This window comes from Ctenopharyngodon idella, chromosome 17 (genome assembly GCF_019924925.1).
Source record: "Ctenopharyngodon idella isolate HZGC_01 chromosome 17, HZGC01, whole genome shotgun sequence".
Lineage (NCBI taxonomy): Eukaryota > Metazoa > Chordata > Actinopteri > Cypriniformes > Xenocyprididae > Ctenopharyngodon > Ctenopharyngodon idella.
Genome location: NC_067236.1, coordinates 6,005,565 through 6,026,221, shown reverse-complemented (window position 1 = coordinate 6,026,221; position 20,657 = coordinate 6,005,565). Strand labels below are relative to the sequence as shown.

General features: G+C 36.7%; 2 protein-coding genes across 3 annotated transcripts; both read left to right on the top strand.

Annotated features, from left to right (window-relative positions):
• The first annotated feature begins 53 nt into the window (after positions 1-53).
• On the top strand, positions 54-3,861 carry zgc:65997 (uncharacterized protein LOC794398 homolog). The gene is made up of 3 exons (XM_051868351.1): positions 54-446; positions 556-733; positions 3,196-3,861. The coding sequence occupies exons 1-3, from the start codon at positions 123-125 to the stop codon at positions 3,480-3,482; spliced, it is 789 nt and encodes a 262-aa protein (XP_051724311.1). The 5' UTR covers positions 54-122; the 3' UTR covers positions 3,483-3,861.
• A 1,309-nt stretch (positions 3,862-5,170) lies between these two features.
• pank1a (pantothenate kinase 1a) lies at positions 5,171-19,200 on the top strand. 2 transcript variants are annotated; one of them, XM_051868349.1, is made up of 7 exons: positions 5,171-5,742; positions 9,840-10,192; positions 10,917-11,170; positions 13,466-13,642; positions 14,632-14,755; positions 15,703-15,828; positions 16,432-19,200. In XM_051868349.1, exons 1-7 carry the CDS (start codon positions 5,517-5,519, stop codon positions 16,489-16,491), a joined length of 1,320 nt encoding a protein of 439 aa, XP_051724309.1. In that variant the 5' UTR covers positions 5,171-5,516; the 3' UTR covers positions 16,492-19,200. The 2 variants fall into 2 exon arrangements, with proteins under 2 accessions (XP_051724309.1, XP_051724310.1); XM_051868350.1 differs by lacking the exon at positions 5,171-5,742 and adding an exon at positions 6,965-7,164.
• Positions 19,201-20,657: the final 1,457 nt, after the last annotated feature.

Below are 20,657 nucleotides of genomic sequence, written 5' to 3'. Positions count from 1 at the left end.
CTAGTACGGAAACACGCATGATAATGTAAGTTACAAAACTAGTTTGTTGTGTAAGCGTCCTTCTGCCGCCCATAGAGGGCAGTCAATACAAATTCACGTGCGTCTTATTTTCGTGAGGAGTAATGGCTGCTGTGGCGCTCGTGCAGGGAGCGAGCAGAGGTCTGGGCTTAGAGTTCTGCAGATATCTACTCTTAAACAAATCTCCAGCAGCCATTATAGCAACATGCAGAAATCCGGACGCCGCACAACATCTATCAGCGCTGAGCGCGCAGCACGCGGGGAGGATGACTGTACTGAAACTGGATGTCAACAGGGAAGATGACGTCAAGAGAGCAGCTGAAAGTGTCAAATCTGCCTTTGGGAAAGTGGATTTGATCATTAATTCTTCAGCTATGCTTCATCCGTCCGGTAAAGGAGAAACAAGTTTACGGGACGTGTCCGCTCAGGTGACCAATGGACCTTTTTACCAGTATTGAAATAATAGGTTACTTTGTTGGGCAAATGTTGTGGACATGCATCATTTTTTTCTAACGCTTTGGCTATTTGTTTTAACAGGGAACCATTTCCACTTTGGCCACAAATACGGTGGGTCCTCTGGTGATGGCCAAATATTTTGTCCCCTTGCTTCAGAAGGGAACAGGGGCGTTTGGCCAACAGCCCCTAGAGAAAGAGAAACAGCACAGTGGCATCATTGTGAACATGACTGCTAGAGTGGGATCTATAGGAGACAATGGTTTGTATCCCTATGCAAAACAGTTCAAGAACAAGTCTTTCTCTATTAGGTTTACAGGGGCATTAACTTCATGGAGGTAAGGGAGTCAATACAATTTGATGAGAAAATAATCCACAGTACAAAAATAAAACAACGGCAGTATTACAACATATGACATTAAAAACTGTAAAAATCATAAACTTTTCTAAAGTGACATTGTCCAACAGCGACACCAGCAGTTAAAGAAACACTGTTGATATTTGAAAAACCCAAACAAACTCACTCCTCCCTTCATTGCTCTGCCCCCAAATGCATGCAACACGCAATGCAAAAGTTTTTGTCTCTTTATCATAGCTGAATTGAATCAAAATAATGCTTTGTGAAAGCAAAGATGATGAATGAATGACAAGAACAAAAAGCAAACGTACAGTACACGAGTATATACAAGCAAGACGTCATTGTTAGTCACCAGCTCCAGACAAACAATAGCTATGTAACCAATTTCATTGCACAGCATATTAAATGTTGGTTTGATCATTCTGAAATGCCTGATCCAAAGTCTATCATCAAAATGATTTGGTTTAATTTCCTCCCAGAAGTGTCTCACACGATTGTGTTCCCAAACACCAGGCATCCGAATGCAAGATAACATGATGCCTTTTATTGCGTTTCATCTGCGTGCTCTGAGACGCAAGTCATTTATGATGTAGGAAAATAGAGCCACAGTTTCTTTCCTGATTACTGCAACTGCCATTTTTATTAGAGATATTTTGCACCAATTTCCCAGGAAGTGACCATTTTGTTCATGGGATGGAAATGCTGCTTCATTCGCAAATATTTTATACGATATTCCAGTTAAATTCGCAACTTTGATGGAAACATAGCTAGTGACACTCAACTGTACTGTTAGTATAGCTAGCATTACAACAACAGCATATCTTGGTTCTGTGAAACATAACAAAACCAGTGTTATTCGCGCATGGAACAGAAACAACGCAACCTCTGCGTCTGTTTTCAGGCCTTCCTACTTCGGTCTCTCCAGCACTGGAAAGCTTTTCTAATCTTAACACAGGTCCTAAACCTCTTGCCTGATCATAACCCCCTTTTTTCCCAGTGATATTCCTCTGACTTTTTCTCTTTTGTAATGTCTCTCAGGCATCTCTCTTTCTACAGTCTTTCTTCAAAACTCCCTCTTGCTCACTTTCTCCCCTCCCCCGTCATGTGTGGTCAAGCCCCCTACTGCTGATTGGCTACAAGCTTGTTGTGGCATTTGGTCCGATCCACTTTCAACAACGTTTCTCAGAAATCGCTTACTGCATCTTTAAAGCAGAGATTCTCAGCTCTGGCCCTCGAGCTCCACTTACCTGTCCTGCAGAGTATCCGATTGGACTGTTCAGCAACTGTTCTGATCCGATTTTTGTTTCTATGCCGCCCTTTCGGTTTGCGGAATGTCTGCATTGGTTTCTATGGCAGTGATGTTGCCAGAGAGAGCAGTCACACTGAAACCAGAAATGCTTTTTCAAACCACATATGAATGTAGCTCGAAACGGATTTGTAAAAATTGCATTTCATGTGAATTTTTTTTTTTTTTTTTTTTTTTTTCTCACACTTGCTAAATCGGATCAAATTTCAATCGGATATGCATAAAAATCGGATTTGGATTGACGGTCTGAACATAGCCACCTGCCTATAACTTTATTGTTTAGCTGGTTCAGGTGGGTTTGATTAGGGTTGGAGCAAAACTCTGCATGAAAGTGGGCATCGAGGGCTAGAGTTTCCCTGCCTTAAAGCATGCAGTGAGTTTGGTGGGTGTAATTGAGAATGAATGGGGGAAAGTCACATGAGCATGTTCCGCATTCGCTAAACGGTCTAAATTAACAATGGCGTTAATGGGAAGACCAATTAAAAAGTAAGTAAACAACTCCCCCACTTGGATATAACTGCCTTATGTCACATCTAAATCAAACTTGAAATGACTTGAAAACATGATCTGAGGGTTTTTTCTTTTAGTGAGCAGTCAGTTTGGTGAAGTTAAAGGTGCATTTCTGTGTCTGTGCGTGACTACTGCAGTGTTTACCAAGATTGATGATTCATGGGCCAAAAATAAGTTAACTATTAACTATTAAAAAGAACAGCTGAACGTCATTTCACAAAAAATACACATTTTTAGTTTAGTTTTAGTTTGTAGTTTGTGCTACCAATTAGCTGTTTATGGCCTACAAATATGAAAATAACTAAACAAATGTATCATTTGTCTGATCATTTTTTGCATACTGATGCAAAGAAACTTTTCTGTCCCCATTTTAGTCTGTTTGTCAAATAAAACAGAATATGATGCTGCATTTCAGAGCAGGGCCTAAATTATTAAAACCTACTCATATACAATTATAGCTACAAGTGACTTCAGATGAAAAAGCCACATCTGGACTATTTCTGTCTTAACCTTATGCTTACCTCTCTGTTTGTTTATATTTTGTTTTCAGCTCTTGGAGGCTGGTACAGCTATAGGATGTCTAAAGCTGCCTTAAACATGGCCACCAGAAACCTGTCTATTGAGCTGGGTCGAGGACGATCTAAAATTGTGTGTGTATCCCTGCATCCTGGAACCGTGAATACGGATTTGTCTCGGCCCTACCATCGAAACGTACAGAAGGACAAGCTGTTCAGCACTGAATACTCTGTCCAGTGCCTTATGAACATAATAGACACTCTAAACATAGACAAAACAGGGAAAGCCTATGCATGGGACAGCAATGAAATACCTTGGTAAACAGTCATGTCAAAAACAACAGCATTGTGTCTACCTCATTTTAAAATAAGGTGGAATAGAAAGCGACAAACAAAATAGTGGCAAAACATATCATCAGGCAATGTAAATCTAGAACAGAAAATAAATGTTTGTATATTAAGGAAACACTGGATTTAAGAGTGACTGGTGGTTTACTCAAAATTGTAGAAACATACATTGCATTTCAGGAAGACTTGCGGATGTCACAGCAGATAAGAACTTATAACAAATTTCATAATGTCTTAATGTCTTAAGAATCCACTTGAATTTTTGTTTGTGATATGATAGTATTCATTTTTAGTAATGTTTTAAAGTCTATATGCTTAGATAAAATGTTTAATAAATTACATTTTTAAACATTTTCATTTCTGAATTCTATTGATTGGATCCAAGAAAACACTGATGTTTGCATTGCTTTATAGAACTTTTTTAGTTGCATTTTGACAGATGTCCAGTTCTCTCATATCTTTCCAAGTAGTTGTTGAGGTCACTGATGTAACATTAACGGCGGTTTCCTAAATGATTTGGCCCCTCTCCGTCCTGTAGCTATTTTGGCATGTATCTATTCTGAAAAATACCACCCACAGTACTTTCCAGAAGTGTTCACAGTGAGAGAATAAATAATTTGATGATGCAATTATTCTACTGTTCTAAAGCTAACTGAACTGACCAAAGTCAGTTAACACTGTGGTGACTGGAGACTTAAAATGGACTTCTTTTGTCTCTGGTTAATGTGGTATTTCTCTGCCACTCAGTCAACTGTCTTTTACTGTAATTCTTCATTAGGTGGCCAAGCCAATTGAGAGCAATCACAAAGGAAAATAAAATACATTTTCATCTTAATTTTAAAAATGTAAAGATGTTTGTGCTCTAAGTAAAAATGATTTTGTCCCGTGATGAATTAAACCCTAGAATCAAAACCTTTTTTATTTGTGATTCCAGTAAAACAACATTTGAACATTTGAAAATAAAGAATAGAAGTATGGGGTTTTTTTTTGTCATTAAACCTTTTTCATTTATTGCAGAATTGCAACATTTATTATTATAAGTAGATAAAGGTTTGACATGTCTTTTTTTATATCAGGAAAAAAACAGTGTGTTAGATTGATGTGTCTTAAAGTGGGTAGTAAAATAAAATACTGAATTCAGCAGAAGATACGCAGAAGATATAAATATGTCTGTATTTGGTTAAATTCAGCTAACTACCCTAGTTTATATTAAACGACTGGAAAGATTAGCCTGTATTTCTTCCATAAGTGTTATTTTGGTTTAAAATTCACTCCTTTGAACCCTCCCTCTTCTCTGTCTTCCCAATGTCCTTTCCATGATACTTGACACCCGAGAACTACTGAACTGAAACTCCCCTTTGACCTCATTCACCCCAAACACATTCATGCTGAGAGAAATCGCTTTCAATTGCTGCTCAATATTTTTTTTTCTAACACAACATGAGTGACGCAGGCGAACATGCCGTACACCATAATAATACCGCATAAAAATGAGATATTTAAAGACCTTGTCAAATGACTTGTGAGGAACGATCGTCCTGTGCTTTGATCTTTTGTTAGCGATAATATTAGAAGATGGTGTGTGTGTGTGTGTGTGTGTGTGTGCGCGCGCGCATGGCGCAATGCTCTGCTCGCGCTGAGCTGTAAAACTGGCTCGAGGAGCCATTCCTGGTGACGTCATGAGCCGGTTGTTTGACGGGGTGGCTGCCGCAGCGCCAGGACTACAGAGCAGAAATATGACCGACAATGACCTCGACCGCAGCGTGTGTTAGTGTATTGATCTTATCGTTTTGGATTTGACGCTTGTAAACACGCGATTTTATTATCGCTGCTGCTGTTGTTATAGTCGTTTTTAGATTAAATCCGTGCATTTGGTGTAGGTCATTAGCCACGAGCCTTTTCTTATCTCGAGAGCGCGACATATCCAGCGCGTGTCTGTGTGTTTTTATAGGCTCGCCTCCAACCTTACCAGAGTCGTGCGCTGTAGACCTTTGCTGTGCATTTAGATATGGATAAAGCCAAATCAGTGATGGATCAGAAAGGTTCGGGTCCTTGCTACACAAACGGCATGCACAAGCCAATCCGGCGACAGCTGAGCAACGGGAGCTGTAGCCCGTACAGTCCGACGGACGATAATTACCATCATCTTCATCACGACCCTCAAACCAACGGGTCCCCGGCGAAAAGGTGTCGGCTGCGGAGGCGATTGGAATCGGCAAAGAAAAACAGACCGCGTAAGTTTATAGTTACAGACACCTTCAGTGTTCTTCAGATAATATCTGTACATTTGATCTCCACAATGTCTGATGAGTAATAATGCTGTAAGACACACACAGACCTCTCGGTAAGGACGTGTTCGAGTCAATATTTAACTCATTATTGCGATAGCAATGGTAATATTCGTCACGATTAAAAAGAAATTTTGCCAGTGTAATGTCACAATATACACTTTGCCCTATTTTTTTTTTTTTTTTTTTTTTGAGACAGTAACTGACATTTACATATGGCATGGACTTAAATGTCATCGACTTGAGGTATCGTTGCACAATTTTACCTCAGGTAACTCAGGATCTTTGAACAAGGGTCCAAAGTGGAAAAAAGAAATATATCGGTTATATTTAGTAGGCAACATTCAAGGTTTTGGGGAGAAAGTGGAATTCTTATTTCATTTACGTCCCTCAAAAGTATGCTGCCAAATTGTGAGACAATTAAAGATTGACTACAAAATAATTTACTACCGTTCATGCAAAATGCATGCTGACAGACTTTTAAGTATAACAGTAACAGTAGTTGGGTCATTTGGAGTGGGGCATGAAGAATGTAATGATTTTCAGTTCTTTAAATAAGTCAGGTAAATCAGTAACCGCTCTGACTGATTCATCAAAGTTTTGTTTCAATAAAAAGAACCGAATGAACCGAGTCATTCGTTAGAAAATCAGACCACACTGGTCTCGCTGTAGATTCAGTAGCTGTGTTATAGTGAAATGTAGTGCAGGAATTGTCAAAATACTTTAAAGGGTTTACTTTCATTTGATGTTATTTGAAAAAGTTATACAAAGTAGTGTAAGAATCAGTCAGATTATTTTAATACGGTGTTCTGTTCGTGTCATTTATCACTTCTCAAACTTGCATGAAAATCATTCGGGTTCGGTATTTAAATAAATAAAAAATTATAAACAAATAAAAAATGATTCTCATTTCCCAACCCTAGAACAAACTGTCATTATTTCTGTGCTATGTCTGACCTGTACACCGAAGAGTGTCTTTTGTTTTGATGAAACCTTTGAGACTGTTCTTCTGGTTCTCTGATTGGTCGGTGTGAAGTCAGGAGGTGTGTTGAAATCGCTCCTGATGGAAAGGCTCGACGCGTTTCGACCAATCACAGCTTGACTTTTGTCTTCGCATGGCCGTGTTAAAGGGCCAGACAGAAACGCCCCCACCCTTCAGTATTTCGATTTTTTCCGTATTTATTCACTTTGCTAAACGACGCCAAGATTTCAACTTTGAGAGCGTATTTATAATGCCATTACAAGCCGAACTGAATTACTAATTTAATTCTATCTGCTGGTGGGCTATCCTACTGGTTGGGCTATTGTTTGCACTTGAATATATTAGGGCTACCAGCAGGATGAAGTTGAAGTGTTCAAAGAAGCCAGGTAAGACATCACCTCATCCTTGTGTGATGTTAAAAATATATCTTGCTTCCTTGGAACTGCTCTGACAGGTTTAAAAAAGTTATACTTGCAGCACATTATGGTGATTGTAACACTGTAAATGGATTTGATTTTTTTTCTATTTACTAAAGTGCAAAAATGTTGTAGAACATCATGTCAGGTTTAGTTTCTGTTGCCAAAGGTAACGGCAGCAGAAAAATGAATTCTTTTTAAAATGTTCATGCAGTTTAGCAAGTCTTAGTTATTTCAGACTGCATGCCGGGCCAGCTTGTCTACATTCCTCAGCTCCAGCCATGTTTTGTGTGTGTGGTAACACCTTTGTTGTAGCAGTTGTTTATTGTTCTTTTATTTGTGCTCAACCCATGTAAATGGTGTCACAAGTATTCTTACCAGATAACAGTATTGTAAAGTACTGTATCAACCTGTTAAAAACTTTTTTTTTTTTTTGATTAGGCAATATTTCTCTCTCTGCTGGTAATGGCTTCTGTAAGCTGACAATATAGGACTGTCTCTGTTCTCTTACATTCTTTTCAGTGTTTTTGTTCAGATTAGTACAACACATGCACACAAAGTGGAAAGACATTAGATATTTAGGAATAAAAAATCCCTATTAATATATTATTATATATAATATTATAATATAATATAGCATAATATATTTTATTTTTATTATTTTATATCATAATTAGATTTATTTAAATCACAGTTTTTGCATTAGAATGTATATTTTATCTGCTTTTGCAGTACATGACATTATAGTGAGAGACTCTAGATCTTCTATGAGTGTTAAATTTGGCTGCAAAAGTGTTTGACACGTTTCTACTGTTCTAGTTTGATGGTGTCATGTACTCAGTGGTCTTCATTCTCGCTCTTTTGCATAGCCCGCTTCTCTTTTACAAAGACAGTCGCTTGGCTTGCCTACCAGTTTCTCTCTGTCAGCCCCTCTCCTCTCTCTCTTGCCACTTCTCCGCCTTTCCCAGCTCCTCACATGGACACACTTGCCTGCCAATTTTCTTTCTCTCTCTCTTAGTCTCTCTCCCTTTCCCTCTCTCTTAGTCTCTCTCCCTTTCCATGCCTCTGCTGACTGGGAGATGCCAACAGACCTTTCACCCACATGAGTTGTTTGATGTCATTATGTCACACGACTCTCACACCCCTGTTCACCTGCTGCTTCTGGCTCGGGTCATTCAGATCATTGAAGAAGCAACACTGTTATTTCCTGGCTACTGTGGCTAGGATATTACTTTTTCTTCTGCATTGATTCCTTTAAATAGCATGCATTTTCTTTTATGCAACTTTTTTTTTTTTTAAAACTATGAAAGCTAAGCACATTGATATTTATTTAGTTGGGCTCTCATCCACTTGATTTGCATGCTTTGAAATAAGAGTGATGTCCAAAATAAACCTCCCAGCATACGCCCACATCTATATTAGGGGGAAAGGAAGTGTGAGGATCATATGAGATGATGTTGTAGCAGAGAGCATTCTGGTCAAAGACAAATCACCTGTGCAGCACCAGCTGACAACATTATTATAAGTGGCAGGTCAGTCATAAATCTGATCGATCAATCTGATCTGACCACACATCTGCATGTACCAGGTTATTCAGGTTCATATCTGTGTCCTTGACCTGCCCAAATTTTTTTCTGATTTCTCTGCTGTCTGTCCAGTGAACATCTTATGTAAGAGTCCTAACAGTAATAATGTACCTATTATCTAATAAGATAAGACTTTGCTCTCTCTGCTTGGTAGACACTGATTGGTAATTCAAGTCGGGTTTGAGATTTCTGACTACTGATCTTTTAAATTTAGTTAAAAAATTATAGAAACAGACCTGTGCATCTGTGAATGTTTGTACTGGTTCCGTTGCCTTGGTGTGTGTCTGTCTGTGTTTCTCACCTGCTAAGCATCCTAGAACAGCCATTTGCAGCCTCGCAGCTGTTGCCATGGTAACTACCTTGACTCCTCATTAGCTGCTGCAGTGTTGCTCGTCACTGCCTCTCTTTGGTTGGCCTGCTTGCAATGTTTGAATTAGCTTACTTAGGTTCAAAAGTGTTTTTTTTTTTTTTTTTTTTTTTTTTTTTGGAAAGATGTCTTTTATGCTTACCAAGGCTGCATCTAATTTGATCACAAAATACACTAAAGTAGTAATGTTGTAAAATATTTTTAGAGTATAAAATAATCTATTTTTATAATTTTAAAAAAGTAATTTTTTTCCTGTAATGGCAAAGCTGAATTTTCAGCATCATTACTCCAGTCTTCAGTGTCACATGATCCTTCAGAAATCATTCTAATATGATGCTTTGTTGTGCTTGAACAGTTGTGCTGCTTAATGTTTTTGTGGAAACTGTGATTTTGATGAATAGAAAGTTCAAAACAAAAAAGTAATCTTTTGCAACATTATAAATATATTTACTGTCACTATTTAAATCTAATGCGTTCTCTCTAAATAAAAGTATTAAGTTCTTTACCTTTTGAAAAGTAGCGTACAAAAGTATGGTCAAGTTGTCTTTAAAATGTTTTAACTGACATTTTCTTCATTATGTTGTGGAGTTGAGGGTTTTTAGTAGTTTTTAGTTGCCAATCCAGTTTGTCGAATTAATCTTTGGAACACAATTTACACAATCATGTTGATCAGTCTCTTTGTCTCTTTCTAGCCTTTCCATGGTTTGGGATGGATATTGGTGGTACTTTAGTAAAGCTTGTTTACTTCGAGCCAAAAGACATCACCGCAGAGGAGGAGCAGGAGGAGGTGGAGAATCTGAAGAGCATACGCAGGTACCTCACCTCCAACACAGCCTACGGCAAAACCGGCGTCCGTGATGTGCACCTGGAGCTGCGCAACCTGACCATCTGCGGTCGCACAGGGAACCTGCACTTCATCCGCTTCCCCACTGCTGCCATGCATAGATTCATACAGATGGGCAGAGATAAGCACTTCTCCAGCCTGCATACCACACTATGTGCCACCGGTGGTGGGGCGTACAAGTTTGAGAATGACTTCAGAACGGTAAGGAGAAGGCCGCAGCTTGGCTTTCAAACGGTTTTGACAATGAAATCAAATGTTTAATATACAGCTATGTGGGGTAGGATTTTGGACCAGTGAGATTTCACAGTGGGGTTACTGTGTCATGCCAAAAATAGAAGCCAAGCAAGCAATCAGCAAAATTTCCTAACTTCGGTGTCCTAACTGTTTTTTACCCATCAGACACAGTTTTGTTAGATTTATTTAAAACAAAACATAATAATTCAACAATGGGGTAATTTTTTTTTTTTTTTTGTATAGCTTTGTTGTTTTATAAAAAGTAAATATGTTAAATAAAGGTGTATGTTTGTGTGTGTGTGTACACTACTGTTCAACAGTTTGTGGTAAGACTTGTAATGTTTTTTTAAAAAAAGTCTCATGTTCACCAAGGCTGCATTTATTTAATCAAAAATACAGTAAAAACAGTAATAAATAGAACTATTATTACAATTAATAACTTTTCTATTTTCTGTAGAAATCTTTTGTAACAAGTCTTTAATGTCAATTTAGGATGTTACTTTTAAACTAACATACTTTTAAACACATTAAGCATCTCGTACTGGTAAGAAAGTCCAAACTACTCAATTGAAAGTCGAAGCCTGTTATTTTTAATTTTAATTTGAAATGTATCATCAAGAATTGTATTTAAGGGAAAAATCTATTACATGCAGAGCAGTGAGTAGTCATGATTTTTTTTTTTTCTTTGTAGATGGCAGACCTAGAGCTGCTAAAGTTGGATGAGCTGGACTGTCTGATCCAGGGGCTGCTGTACATAGACTCGGTCGGTTTTAACGGTCATCCTGAATGCTATTACTTTGAGAACCCCTCCGACACACAGAACTGCATCAAGAGACCCTGTTGTCTTGACAACCTTTTTCCCATGTTGCTGGTCAACATTGGCTCGGGCGTCAGTATTCTGGCAGTGTACTCCAAGGACAACTACAAACGTGTGACAGGCACCAGGTCAGCACAGCTGAGCAACGTGTACCATGTAGCAGAAACCTAGAAATATGAGTGTCAGTAACACAGCCAGGCTTTGTTCAGGACCATATATACTAGTTTAACATTTACATTGTTTGGCAGACTCTTTTGTTTATTTATTATTTATTTAAAGCAACTTTGAGTGCATTTAAAGTATACATTTTATATGTTTTCCCTGGTGTACTCATGGTTACTGCTGTGCTTTACCAGTTGAGCTACAGGATCCACTTCAAATGTGTTACACACTCAATAACTATGCGATTTTTTTATTTTTATTTTTTTATTTTTTTCCGTTTCCAAAAGAAATTCAAACAGGGATGTTTTTTAGTATGGCCATTTCCTAAACCACATGAACCTGATTGTTTCCTCATCCCTCAAGGACACAGAATCAAAGCCTGTTAGAAGCACAAGAATGCAAAATCAACTCCTGCTGTGTTAATTTTTCCCTTTGAAACATGAGACTGAGTCATCTTCAGAAGAAAACAAATCCATGATTGACAACAGAGTAGGTAGTCAAGTTCACTGACTGTCAGTCATTGGATGAGCATTTTAAATGTGGTTGTACCAGAATGGAACAGCCTTTCAGCAATGACTGACAGGAGGGAGGAGATTTGTCAGCAGAAGTCAAAGCTCTTGGGCAAATCTGTCACACTTGAAGGAGGATCAGGAACTATTACTTTCACTCTTCAACATTTTACAAATCCCTCTTTGTATTTCCCTATCACTTTTGCTAAAATCAGTGTAGTAATTCTGAACATTTAGCACATTCATTTACACTACAGGTCAAAAGTTTGGAATTATTAACATTTTTGGTAACACTTTACAATAAGGTTCATTAGTTAAATATTAGTTATGTATTAACTAATATGAACTAACCATGAGCAATACATTTATTACTGTATTTATTAATCTTCGTTAACGTTAGTTAATGAAAATACAGTTGTTCATTGTTTGTTCATGCTAGTTCACAGTGCATTAACTAATGTTAACAAGATTTTCAAAATGTATTAGTAAATGTTGAAATTAACATTAACAAAGATTAATAAATGCTGTATAAGTGCAGTTCATTATTCATGTTAACTAATGTAGTTAATTAATGAACCTCATTGTAAAGTGTTAACGCATTTTTTTTGGAAGTCTTTTATGCTCACCATGGCTGCTTGTATGTGACGAACAATACAGAAAAGCAGTAATACTGTGAAATATTATTACAATTTAATATAACTGTTTTCTATATTTTTGATATTTTAAAATGTAATGTATTCCTGTGATGGCAAAGCTGAATTTTCAGCAGCCGTTACTCCAGTCTTCAGTGTCATATGATCCTTCAGAAATCATAATTTGAAATGGAAATCTTTTTTTTTTTAAATAAAAAGTTTTTAAATGTCAGTTTTGATCAATGCATCCTTGCTGCATACAAGTATTATTATTATTTTTTATTTTATTTTACTTACCTTTGAATGAGTGTTTCAGTTTCCACATATAACTGTTTTCAACATTGATAATAAGAAATTATTCTTGAGCACCAAATCAGCATATTCAATGATTTCTGAAGGATCATGTGATACTGAAGACTGTAGTAATGACTGCTGAAAAAAAGTTTTGCCATCATAAGAATAAATTAAATTTTAAAATATATAAAAATTTTAATATTTGACAATATTACTGTTTTTACTGTATTTTTAATTAAATAAATGTAGCCTTGGTGAGTATGAGAGACTTTTTTCAAAAACATTACAAAATAATCTAAATTATTCCAAACTTTTGACATTATATTATATTATATTATATTCAAACTAGACCTTGCTTTGTGTGGCAATGACCACATGTGATCTGGTATGTTTGCGACCTTGGCTATAGGCACATAGTTTAAAATAGTTCAAAGGTCAAAATGTCTGCATGTGTGAACGCACGTGTGGGCTCTTCAGATGCCAGAACCTGATTTCACCAAGTGCAATATGTTCCTGGATCAACATCTTTGTTGGTCCTAGAACAACTTTCCAATCAACCAGTCAGATTTGAGTGACAAGTTTATGTCAAGTTTAGGCTTACAACCAGGGTTAGGTGCTTTTACATCAGTGTGATTCACATATCATTTCCCTCTGATTTTACAGAGAGCTCATTGATAGGTTTGGGTTTAGGGGTAGGGATAAGGTTAGGATTAAATTTTCAACAAAATATGTGTGCCCAACTCTGCAAAATCTGGATGTGCCTTCAGATGTACCTTGTAACCGTGTTTTGACTCAATGTTTCTTTCTCACTCTTTTTCTCCTGTAGTCTTGGAGGAGGGACATTTTTGGGGTTGTGTTGCTTGTTAACGGGTTGTGAGACATTTGAGGAGGCCCTTGAGATGGCCAGTAAAGGGGACAGCACCAACGTGGACAAACTGGTGAAGGACATCTATGGAGGGGACTACCAGCGTTTCGGCCTACAGGGGTCTGCGGTGGCTTCAAGGTACAAAAGACTCTGTGTTTGTGTGCGTGGTGTCAGGTGACAGATCCACAAGTGAAACGTGATGCTATGGGGTCTCGCATGTAGGTCTGCCTGTTTCATGTGACACGAGTAAGATCCCATTCCTGGGTTATTTTAATATACATTACTTTTCAAAAAGTTGCTGTCAGTAAAATTATTAATTTTTTTTTTGTTGTTGTTGTTTTTTTGTTTTTTTTTAAGCAAGGTTGCTTTACATTGTTTAAAAGTAACAGTAAAGACGTTTATAATATTGCAAAAGATTTCAAATAAATGCTGTTCTTTTGACATTTCTAATTATCAAAAAATTCTGATTAAAAAAAAATGTTAAAAATATTAAGCAGCACAACTGTTTTCAACATTGATCATAATAAGAAATGTTTCTTGAGCAGCAAATCAGCATATTAGAATGATTTCTGAAGGATCATGTGACCCTGAAGACTGGAGTAATGATGCTTAAAATTCAGCTTTGCCATTACAGGAATATATTAAATTTTAAAATATATTCAAATAGAAAACGGTGATTTAAAATGTTAATATTTTTTAATAATATTACTGTTTTTACAGTAGTTTTTAATCAAATAAATGTCTTGAATAGTATAAGAGACTTCTTTCAGAAATCTTACTGATCCATTTTGATCCATTTTTATATCTGTTTATATAAAGTAAAATTGGGGGGAAAAAATCATATTTATATGTGAATATGTGTGTTAATTATATACTTTTAATTATATTTAATTATATTGTTTTAATTTTATATATAATTGCTTTTTGCTTCAGCAATAAACTCCAAACTCCTAATCTACAGACTTAGTTGCATTGTCTGTATTATCATTTTGTACTGTAAATTATAGCAGAAGTGGCACTGGACTGTAGAGGTATCCATCTCTATGTTATTATGCCATAAGTAGATAAACTGGCTTTCTGTAAGTGTCTGTTCGGTACATAAATATGTGCTTGTGTTTTTGTTATAGTTTTGGTCACATGATGAGCAAAGAGAAGAGGGACAGTATTTCTAAAGAGGATTTGGCCCGAGCAACACTCGTCACCATAACCAACAACATTGGCTCCATCGCACGCATGTGTGCAGTCAACGAGGTGTGTTGTGTTTTTGTCTGTGTGTGGGTGTGGGTGTGTGGGTGTGTGGGTGTCAGCAGTCAGCAGCAGCTGTGAGCGTCTGTCTGGCCACTCTGGGCTTCTCTACAGTGTTGCCTTGTAGCCTGGTGATCAAGCAGCATTGTACAGGGCTTTCAGTGTGTACAGAACACCATCAGAGCAGAAACTCCCAACAATACCTGGAGAATACAGGACTTTTATCACATTGGCTAGTATCTATGACAAGTTGATGATGGCAAAATGCTTTGAATCTGTCAAACTATGATTTAGGCAGCTCTTATAAAAAGTCCATAAAAGGAATTGCTTGTGTCAGGGCTCCCCCTGCTGGTGCAGAAGAAGTGCTGCAGGAATCAACCTGCTGGTAATTCAGTGCAAGTTTTAAACGGCCCACATGGAATATACACCCGCAGAAAGAATTCAGCACTCAGTTTAAAGTCCCTGTGAACCGGGAGTTGCAACCAGCTTTACTTCAGTGTTGTGACGTATTTCCAAGTGAAACAGAATATTGAATAGAGGGCAGGTTTTTATTTTAGCGCACCTCCTCTCCATCCCTCGCTCATAGCACACTGACGGTTGGGGGGAGTGGTTAAGGATATTCAACCCAAGCCGTCAAACTGACGTCATCAGAGAAGGAACGCCATTCCAAAGCGGAAGCAAATTTTCAGATTTCAATTAAAGATTACCATGACAAACAATTTTTTTGTGTGTATTAACTTGCACAAATTCATTGTTCACCACAAGACTAGTAATGTGCGCTAACAAAGTAAATGTGGTAAAATTAAAGTAGTCATGAAATCAAAATTAACCCTGTTTAAATCTGTTCCACGAACTTCTGTAAATTTTATTCCAAAATGAGTGCAAAAAATGTGTAAAACATCCACAGATTCTATGGTTATAACTAAGTGATGTGATTGTGTTTTGTCCTGTAGAAAATTGAACGGGTTGTTTTTGTGGGGAACTTTCTGCGTATAAACACAGTGTCAACGAAGCTTCTTGCCTATGCTATGGACTTCTGGTCTAAGGGCCAGCTGAGGGCCCTTTTCCTGGAACATGAGGTAATTATGTCTGAGTTTTAATCAGTTGTTCTTATTCTATTGCTTTTATTTTCTCATTTGTGAAATACACTTAAGTTCAAATGTTTGGGGTTAGTAAGATTATTTTAATGTCTCTGAAAGAAAACATTCTGCTCACCAAGTCTGCATTCATTTGATCAGAAATACAGATAAACAGTAATATTGTGAAATATTATTACAATTTAAAGCAACTTTTTTTCTATTTTAATATATTTTAAAATGTAACTTATTCCCTTACTGGCATTTTTAGCAGCCAGTACTCTAAAATGCTGATCTGGTGCTCAAGAAACAACTCTTATTTACTATCAGTGTTGAAAACAGTTGTGCTTCTTCATAATTTTGTGGAAACTGTGATACATTTTCTTTGGTTTCTTTGATGAATAAAAAAAAGTCAAAATAACAGCATTTATATAAATATAAATCTTTTGTAACAAAGTAAAAGTCTTTACTGTTTCCAACGGTAGTGTATAACAGCGACAGTCTCTCAGAATCACTAATTTTATATGGCAGTAGTTCAATGAAATTGTTTGTTTTCACATATTGTTTGTTTATATGCGCATTTATATGTGTGTATGTGCATTTCAGGGATACTTTGGAGCCGTTGGTGCTTTTCTAGAACTGCTGAAGTCATCTGAAGATGCATAAATGAAAGAAGTCATCATCTCTGATTATCCAGAAGCTGCTTTACGACTTCAACATGGAAGCTCCAACAGGAACACTGGAATACTGGGAACACTGGGAAATTTGAAAGAAGCCATTATAGAAATTAACCTGTAAATAACCCTTAAAATAAGATTTGAATGAATATTTTTATGAGTAACTTAGTCTCCCTCAGACTGACGACTAATGGAACCTAATTGTTAAGTTTTTTCCTGTTGTTGTTATTCTCCTTTTGTACTGTTTGTAAATATCATTGTGTAGTGACCAGGTAGAGTTTACTGATGGCAAAAACCTGCTGTGTTAAAGTTTTGCTGTTCTTGACTTGCACCAGGTGATAGTGTGTTCAGCATTAACCGTTTTTTGTCTTGAGGCTCAGTCAAATGATGGACCTTTTTGTGTTAAACTGCTGTTCAGACCCCAAATGATGTTTAACACTCTATTCTAATTCAGATTTAAGCCTCAGGTGATGTGTTAAATGTGTCCTGGCTGTTGGGGACACAGATCGTCTAAGTAAAGAAAAGACACTATTCTTAGCTTAGAGCAGCCTTTTCTGGTTGCCTCTCCTTTCACTCTTCCTCTTTGTTACAGTTAACAGTTTTCCAAGTGTTTATACAAAACAATAATTTTAAACAGTTCAGAATCAGTTCACTGTTAAAATTCTATCAGAATAGTTAAAATGTATATATTTGCGCTGATTCACATGAAGCCTTTAATTTTAAAAGGATACACAGAAAGCTCAGGGTGTCTCACTTTTAGTTTGGAGAGGGAATTCTGTGGGACCAAGTGGCTAATTTGACACTTCAGATAGAAAGTTCCCCTAACATCCCACATGTTTTTGTCCTCTTTGCCCAGCTTTGCCTGTTCTTTTTCCATCCTGCCTTTTCCCATTCTTTCTCCTATCTAAACCAAAGCTACTTCATTCATCTTTGTCAGAATGCACACAGTTATATGCATATACCTCCTCTTTGGTTGCCTTTCTCTTGTCTATGGTTAAAAAAAAATGGCGCTAACAGTATTCAAAGTAGCCGAGAGATGACAAACCACCAAGATTAAGTCAGTATGACAGCAATTACCCACAACCCCCCTTTCTTCACCATTCAAATATCAAATATGTTTAGGCAGTTCAAAGACTCACCCATTGTGTTTCCATTGTAGTGCCAAACTGAGAAGTGGGAGGAGTCAAACCAGACAGCCTGCCAATACAAGCATTCCTGCTTTGCTAGGCCACGCACCATATTACTTCTCCCAGAAGTCACCTAGCATTAAAATATTAAGATGAAATTCAATATGTAATCAAAAATAAAAACACTACCCCATTACTAGTTAAATTCTGTTCTTCAGTCCTCCTTGCTGTCTTTCATGCCTTCTATGTGATCTCTTTCTTCTTTTAACTCATGTGGCTGTTTTTAGGTTGTGTTTTTATGTTTTCTTCTTTTTTTATTTAAACTGAAATTTCTAAGAAAAATCAGAATTAGATTTTGGGGACCTCACATCAACTGCAATGTTTTCATTTTCAGAAAATACATTTCTAGGTTTTTCATGTTTTATGTGAGATGTTTGGGGGGTTAAAATTGCCTGGTTAAAAAAGTGTTTATTCCTTTATAATATTTAATTATTGCTTTGGTTGGCCTTGTATGTTTGGCATAAAATTATTTTGGGCTGCAATTCACAGTTGTGTGATTTTATTTTCATTATTATTTTTATTTTTTATTTGTATTGTTATAAGGATTTACATGATCCAGTTTAAACCCCTCATTCTACATTTAGAAGCTCTGTTTGTTTACCTAACACTATATATCAATACAACAGCAGTATGCCATATGGATAATTAACATTCATAAAGATTGTACATTTATAATATTGTTGGTTAATTTTTCTTGTTGCACAATCCTAGTAAGATACAAGTGTGAACATGCTTCAAGGTGTTCAAGCCTATGTCATTGCACTGCATATTTCTATGCTATACCTAAACAAAGCTGTTATCCATTGTGTATTAGTCACAGCTTCATGTTTTGCAAACATGGGTGAGGCCCTCAGAGATTGGTTAGGTTTGAAGTAACTTGTTATCATACTAGTAAGCAGCAAAACTAGCTGCAAGTTACAGCAATTTTGTATATTGAAGAAAAAACACCACAGAGTGTATTAGTCTGTATCGCAGAAGGTAGTCGAGAGGTCATTTTAATGTTCTCTTCCTCTGAAAGGTGACATTCACTCTTCTTGCTATGCAGTAAAGTCAGCACTGAATGTTGTTTGCTGAAAGCAGTTTGGTTGATCGAGTCATGTGTCTCTTAGAAACTAGCTGCTTATGTCCTGTTTGCCAATTTTGTCAGTAACCCTGTTATTCAGAGTGAAAGGGGTATTTGAAACATTGTTCTTTTCTCTCCAGGATTTTTCTGTGTCTGTTTTCTTTTAATTCCTACTGATAATTTTAAACAAATGATCCTTTGCATTTTTTTGTTTGATGCTACTCTAATGGATATGTTGTGCTGTTGTATCAGATTGTACAAACATGTAAATATTCTTATCTTTGTTTTTCACCTCCCAGATATCTGAAGCCTGTGTTGACATTTGTGGCTTTATTAAGAAAATATGAGAGACTTGATATCTGTGTGATTCACTGGGTTTAATTGATGCTATTATGCATAGACTCAAGAAAGGAAATTTTAAAGAATAATAAAAGTTTTAAAACATTAATGCATTTTGTGTGTTTTATTCAGTATTAATTGTTTAATGGTCTCTTAAAGGCATAGTTCATCCAAAATGAAAATTGTCATCATTTACTCACATTTCCCACATCAGTTCAGCCTCTAACTCAAAAAAGGGGATCAACTCAAAAATGGCCTTTACTTTAAAGGGTTAGTTCACCCAAAAATGAAAATTCTGTCATTTATTACTCTCCCTCATGTCGTTCCACACCCGTAAGACCTTCGTTCATCTTCGGAAGACAAATTAAGATATTTTTGATGAAATCCGACGGCAAAACAATTAACACTTTCAATGCCCAGAAAGCTACTAAAAACATATTTAAAACAGTTCATGTGACTACAGTGGTTCAACCTTAATGTTATGAAGTGACGAGAATACTTTTTGTGCACCAAAAAAACAAAAGAATGACTTTATTCAACAATATCTAGTGATGGATGATTTCAAAACACTGCTTCATGAAGCTTCGAAGCTTTACGAATCTTTTGTTTCGAATCAGTGGTTCGGAGCATGTACATGAACTGTTTTAAATACGTCTTTAGTAGCTTTCTGGGCATCTGAAAGTGTTAATTATCTTGCTGGCAATGGAGGCCTCATCAGATTTTATCAAAAATATCTTAATTTGTGTTCTGAAGATGAACGAAGGTCTTACAGGTGTGGAACGACATGGGGGTGAGTAATTAATGACATAATTGTCATTTTTGGGTGAACTAACCCTTTAAATCTTCAATAAACTTGTTACAGTCTTAGTTGGTTTGTAGTGTGTTGATTTCCATTCACATCCATTCCATTCAATTTTACAATTGATTAGAGCAGCTTTCCAACACATGAACTTAGTTTGAAGTTTGATAAGTGTTTTGAAAAAGTAGTTAGCCATTTCAGTAGCAAAAGTTCGCTTAAGTACAAATTAGGTTGATAATCTTTAAAGAAAACAGAATAAAATACCTGATTATAATCAAACATTTGACATCCTATGCATTAACACATGTATCCGCACTTTTAACACACTTTTAAGTACGCAACACGTGAACCGTGTGCGTAATGCAACATTATCACACACAATATAAGTTCAAATAAATCCGAAATCGGCCCCTATACCGTCATTCACTATTCCCTACATTAGTTCACTAATACAGTTCACTTGAACGAGTGACTGAAAACAAGTGAGTGAATTCGGACACTGAGTGCATCGGAAGAGCTGCCGCTTTTGCAAAGTTTGTGCTTGTTGCTTAATAATCATTTGAAACTTAGCAAACTGGTAGCTCCAGTAATAAGATGAAAGGATCTATCTTGAATTCTGTCATGGAAATCATGTATGAACCTTAGACAAACAATTTAATAATCAATTAAAAAGGAATTTATACCTGTATTATATTACGTTGTACACCACGGACTAGCGGTTTGCAAAATTAATGAATGGACGGATGGATGAAAGCTGCGGGCGCCAT

Coding starts and splice junctions, on each gene's coding strand:
- zgc:65997 (XM_051868351.1), top strand. CDS start 123: ATGGCTGCTGTGGCGCTCGTGCAGGGAGCGAGCAGAGGTCTGGGCTTA. Junction 447..555: donor TACGGGACGTGTCCGCTCAG/GTGACCAATGGA, acceptor TTGTTTTAACAG/GGAACCATTTCCACTTTGGC. Junction 734..3,195: donor GGGATCTATAGGAGACAATG/GTTTGTATCCCT, acceptor TTTTGTTTTCAG/CTCTTGGAGGCTGGTACAGC.
- pank1a (XM_051868349.1), top strand. CDS start 5,517: ATGGATAAAGCCAAATCAGTGATGGATCAGAAAGGTTCGGGTCCTTGC. Junction 11,171..13,465: donor AAACGTGTGACAGGCACCAG/GTCAGCACAGCT, acceptor TTTCTCCTGTAG/TCTTGGAGGAGGGACATTTT. Junction 13,643..14,631: donor GGGTCTGCGGTGGCTTCAAG/GTACAAAAGACT, acceptor TTTTTGTTATAG/TTTTGGTCACATGATGAGCA.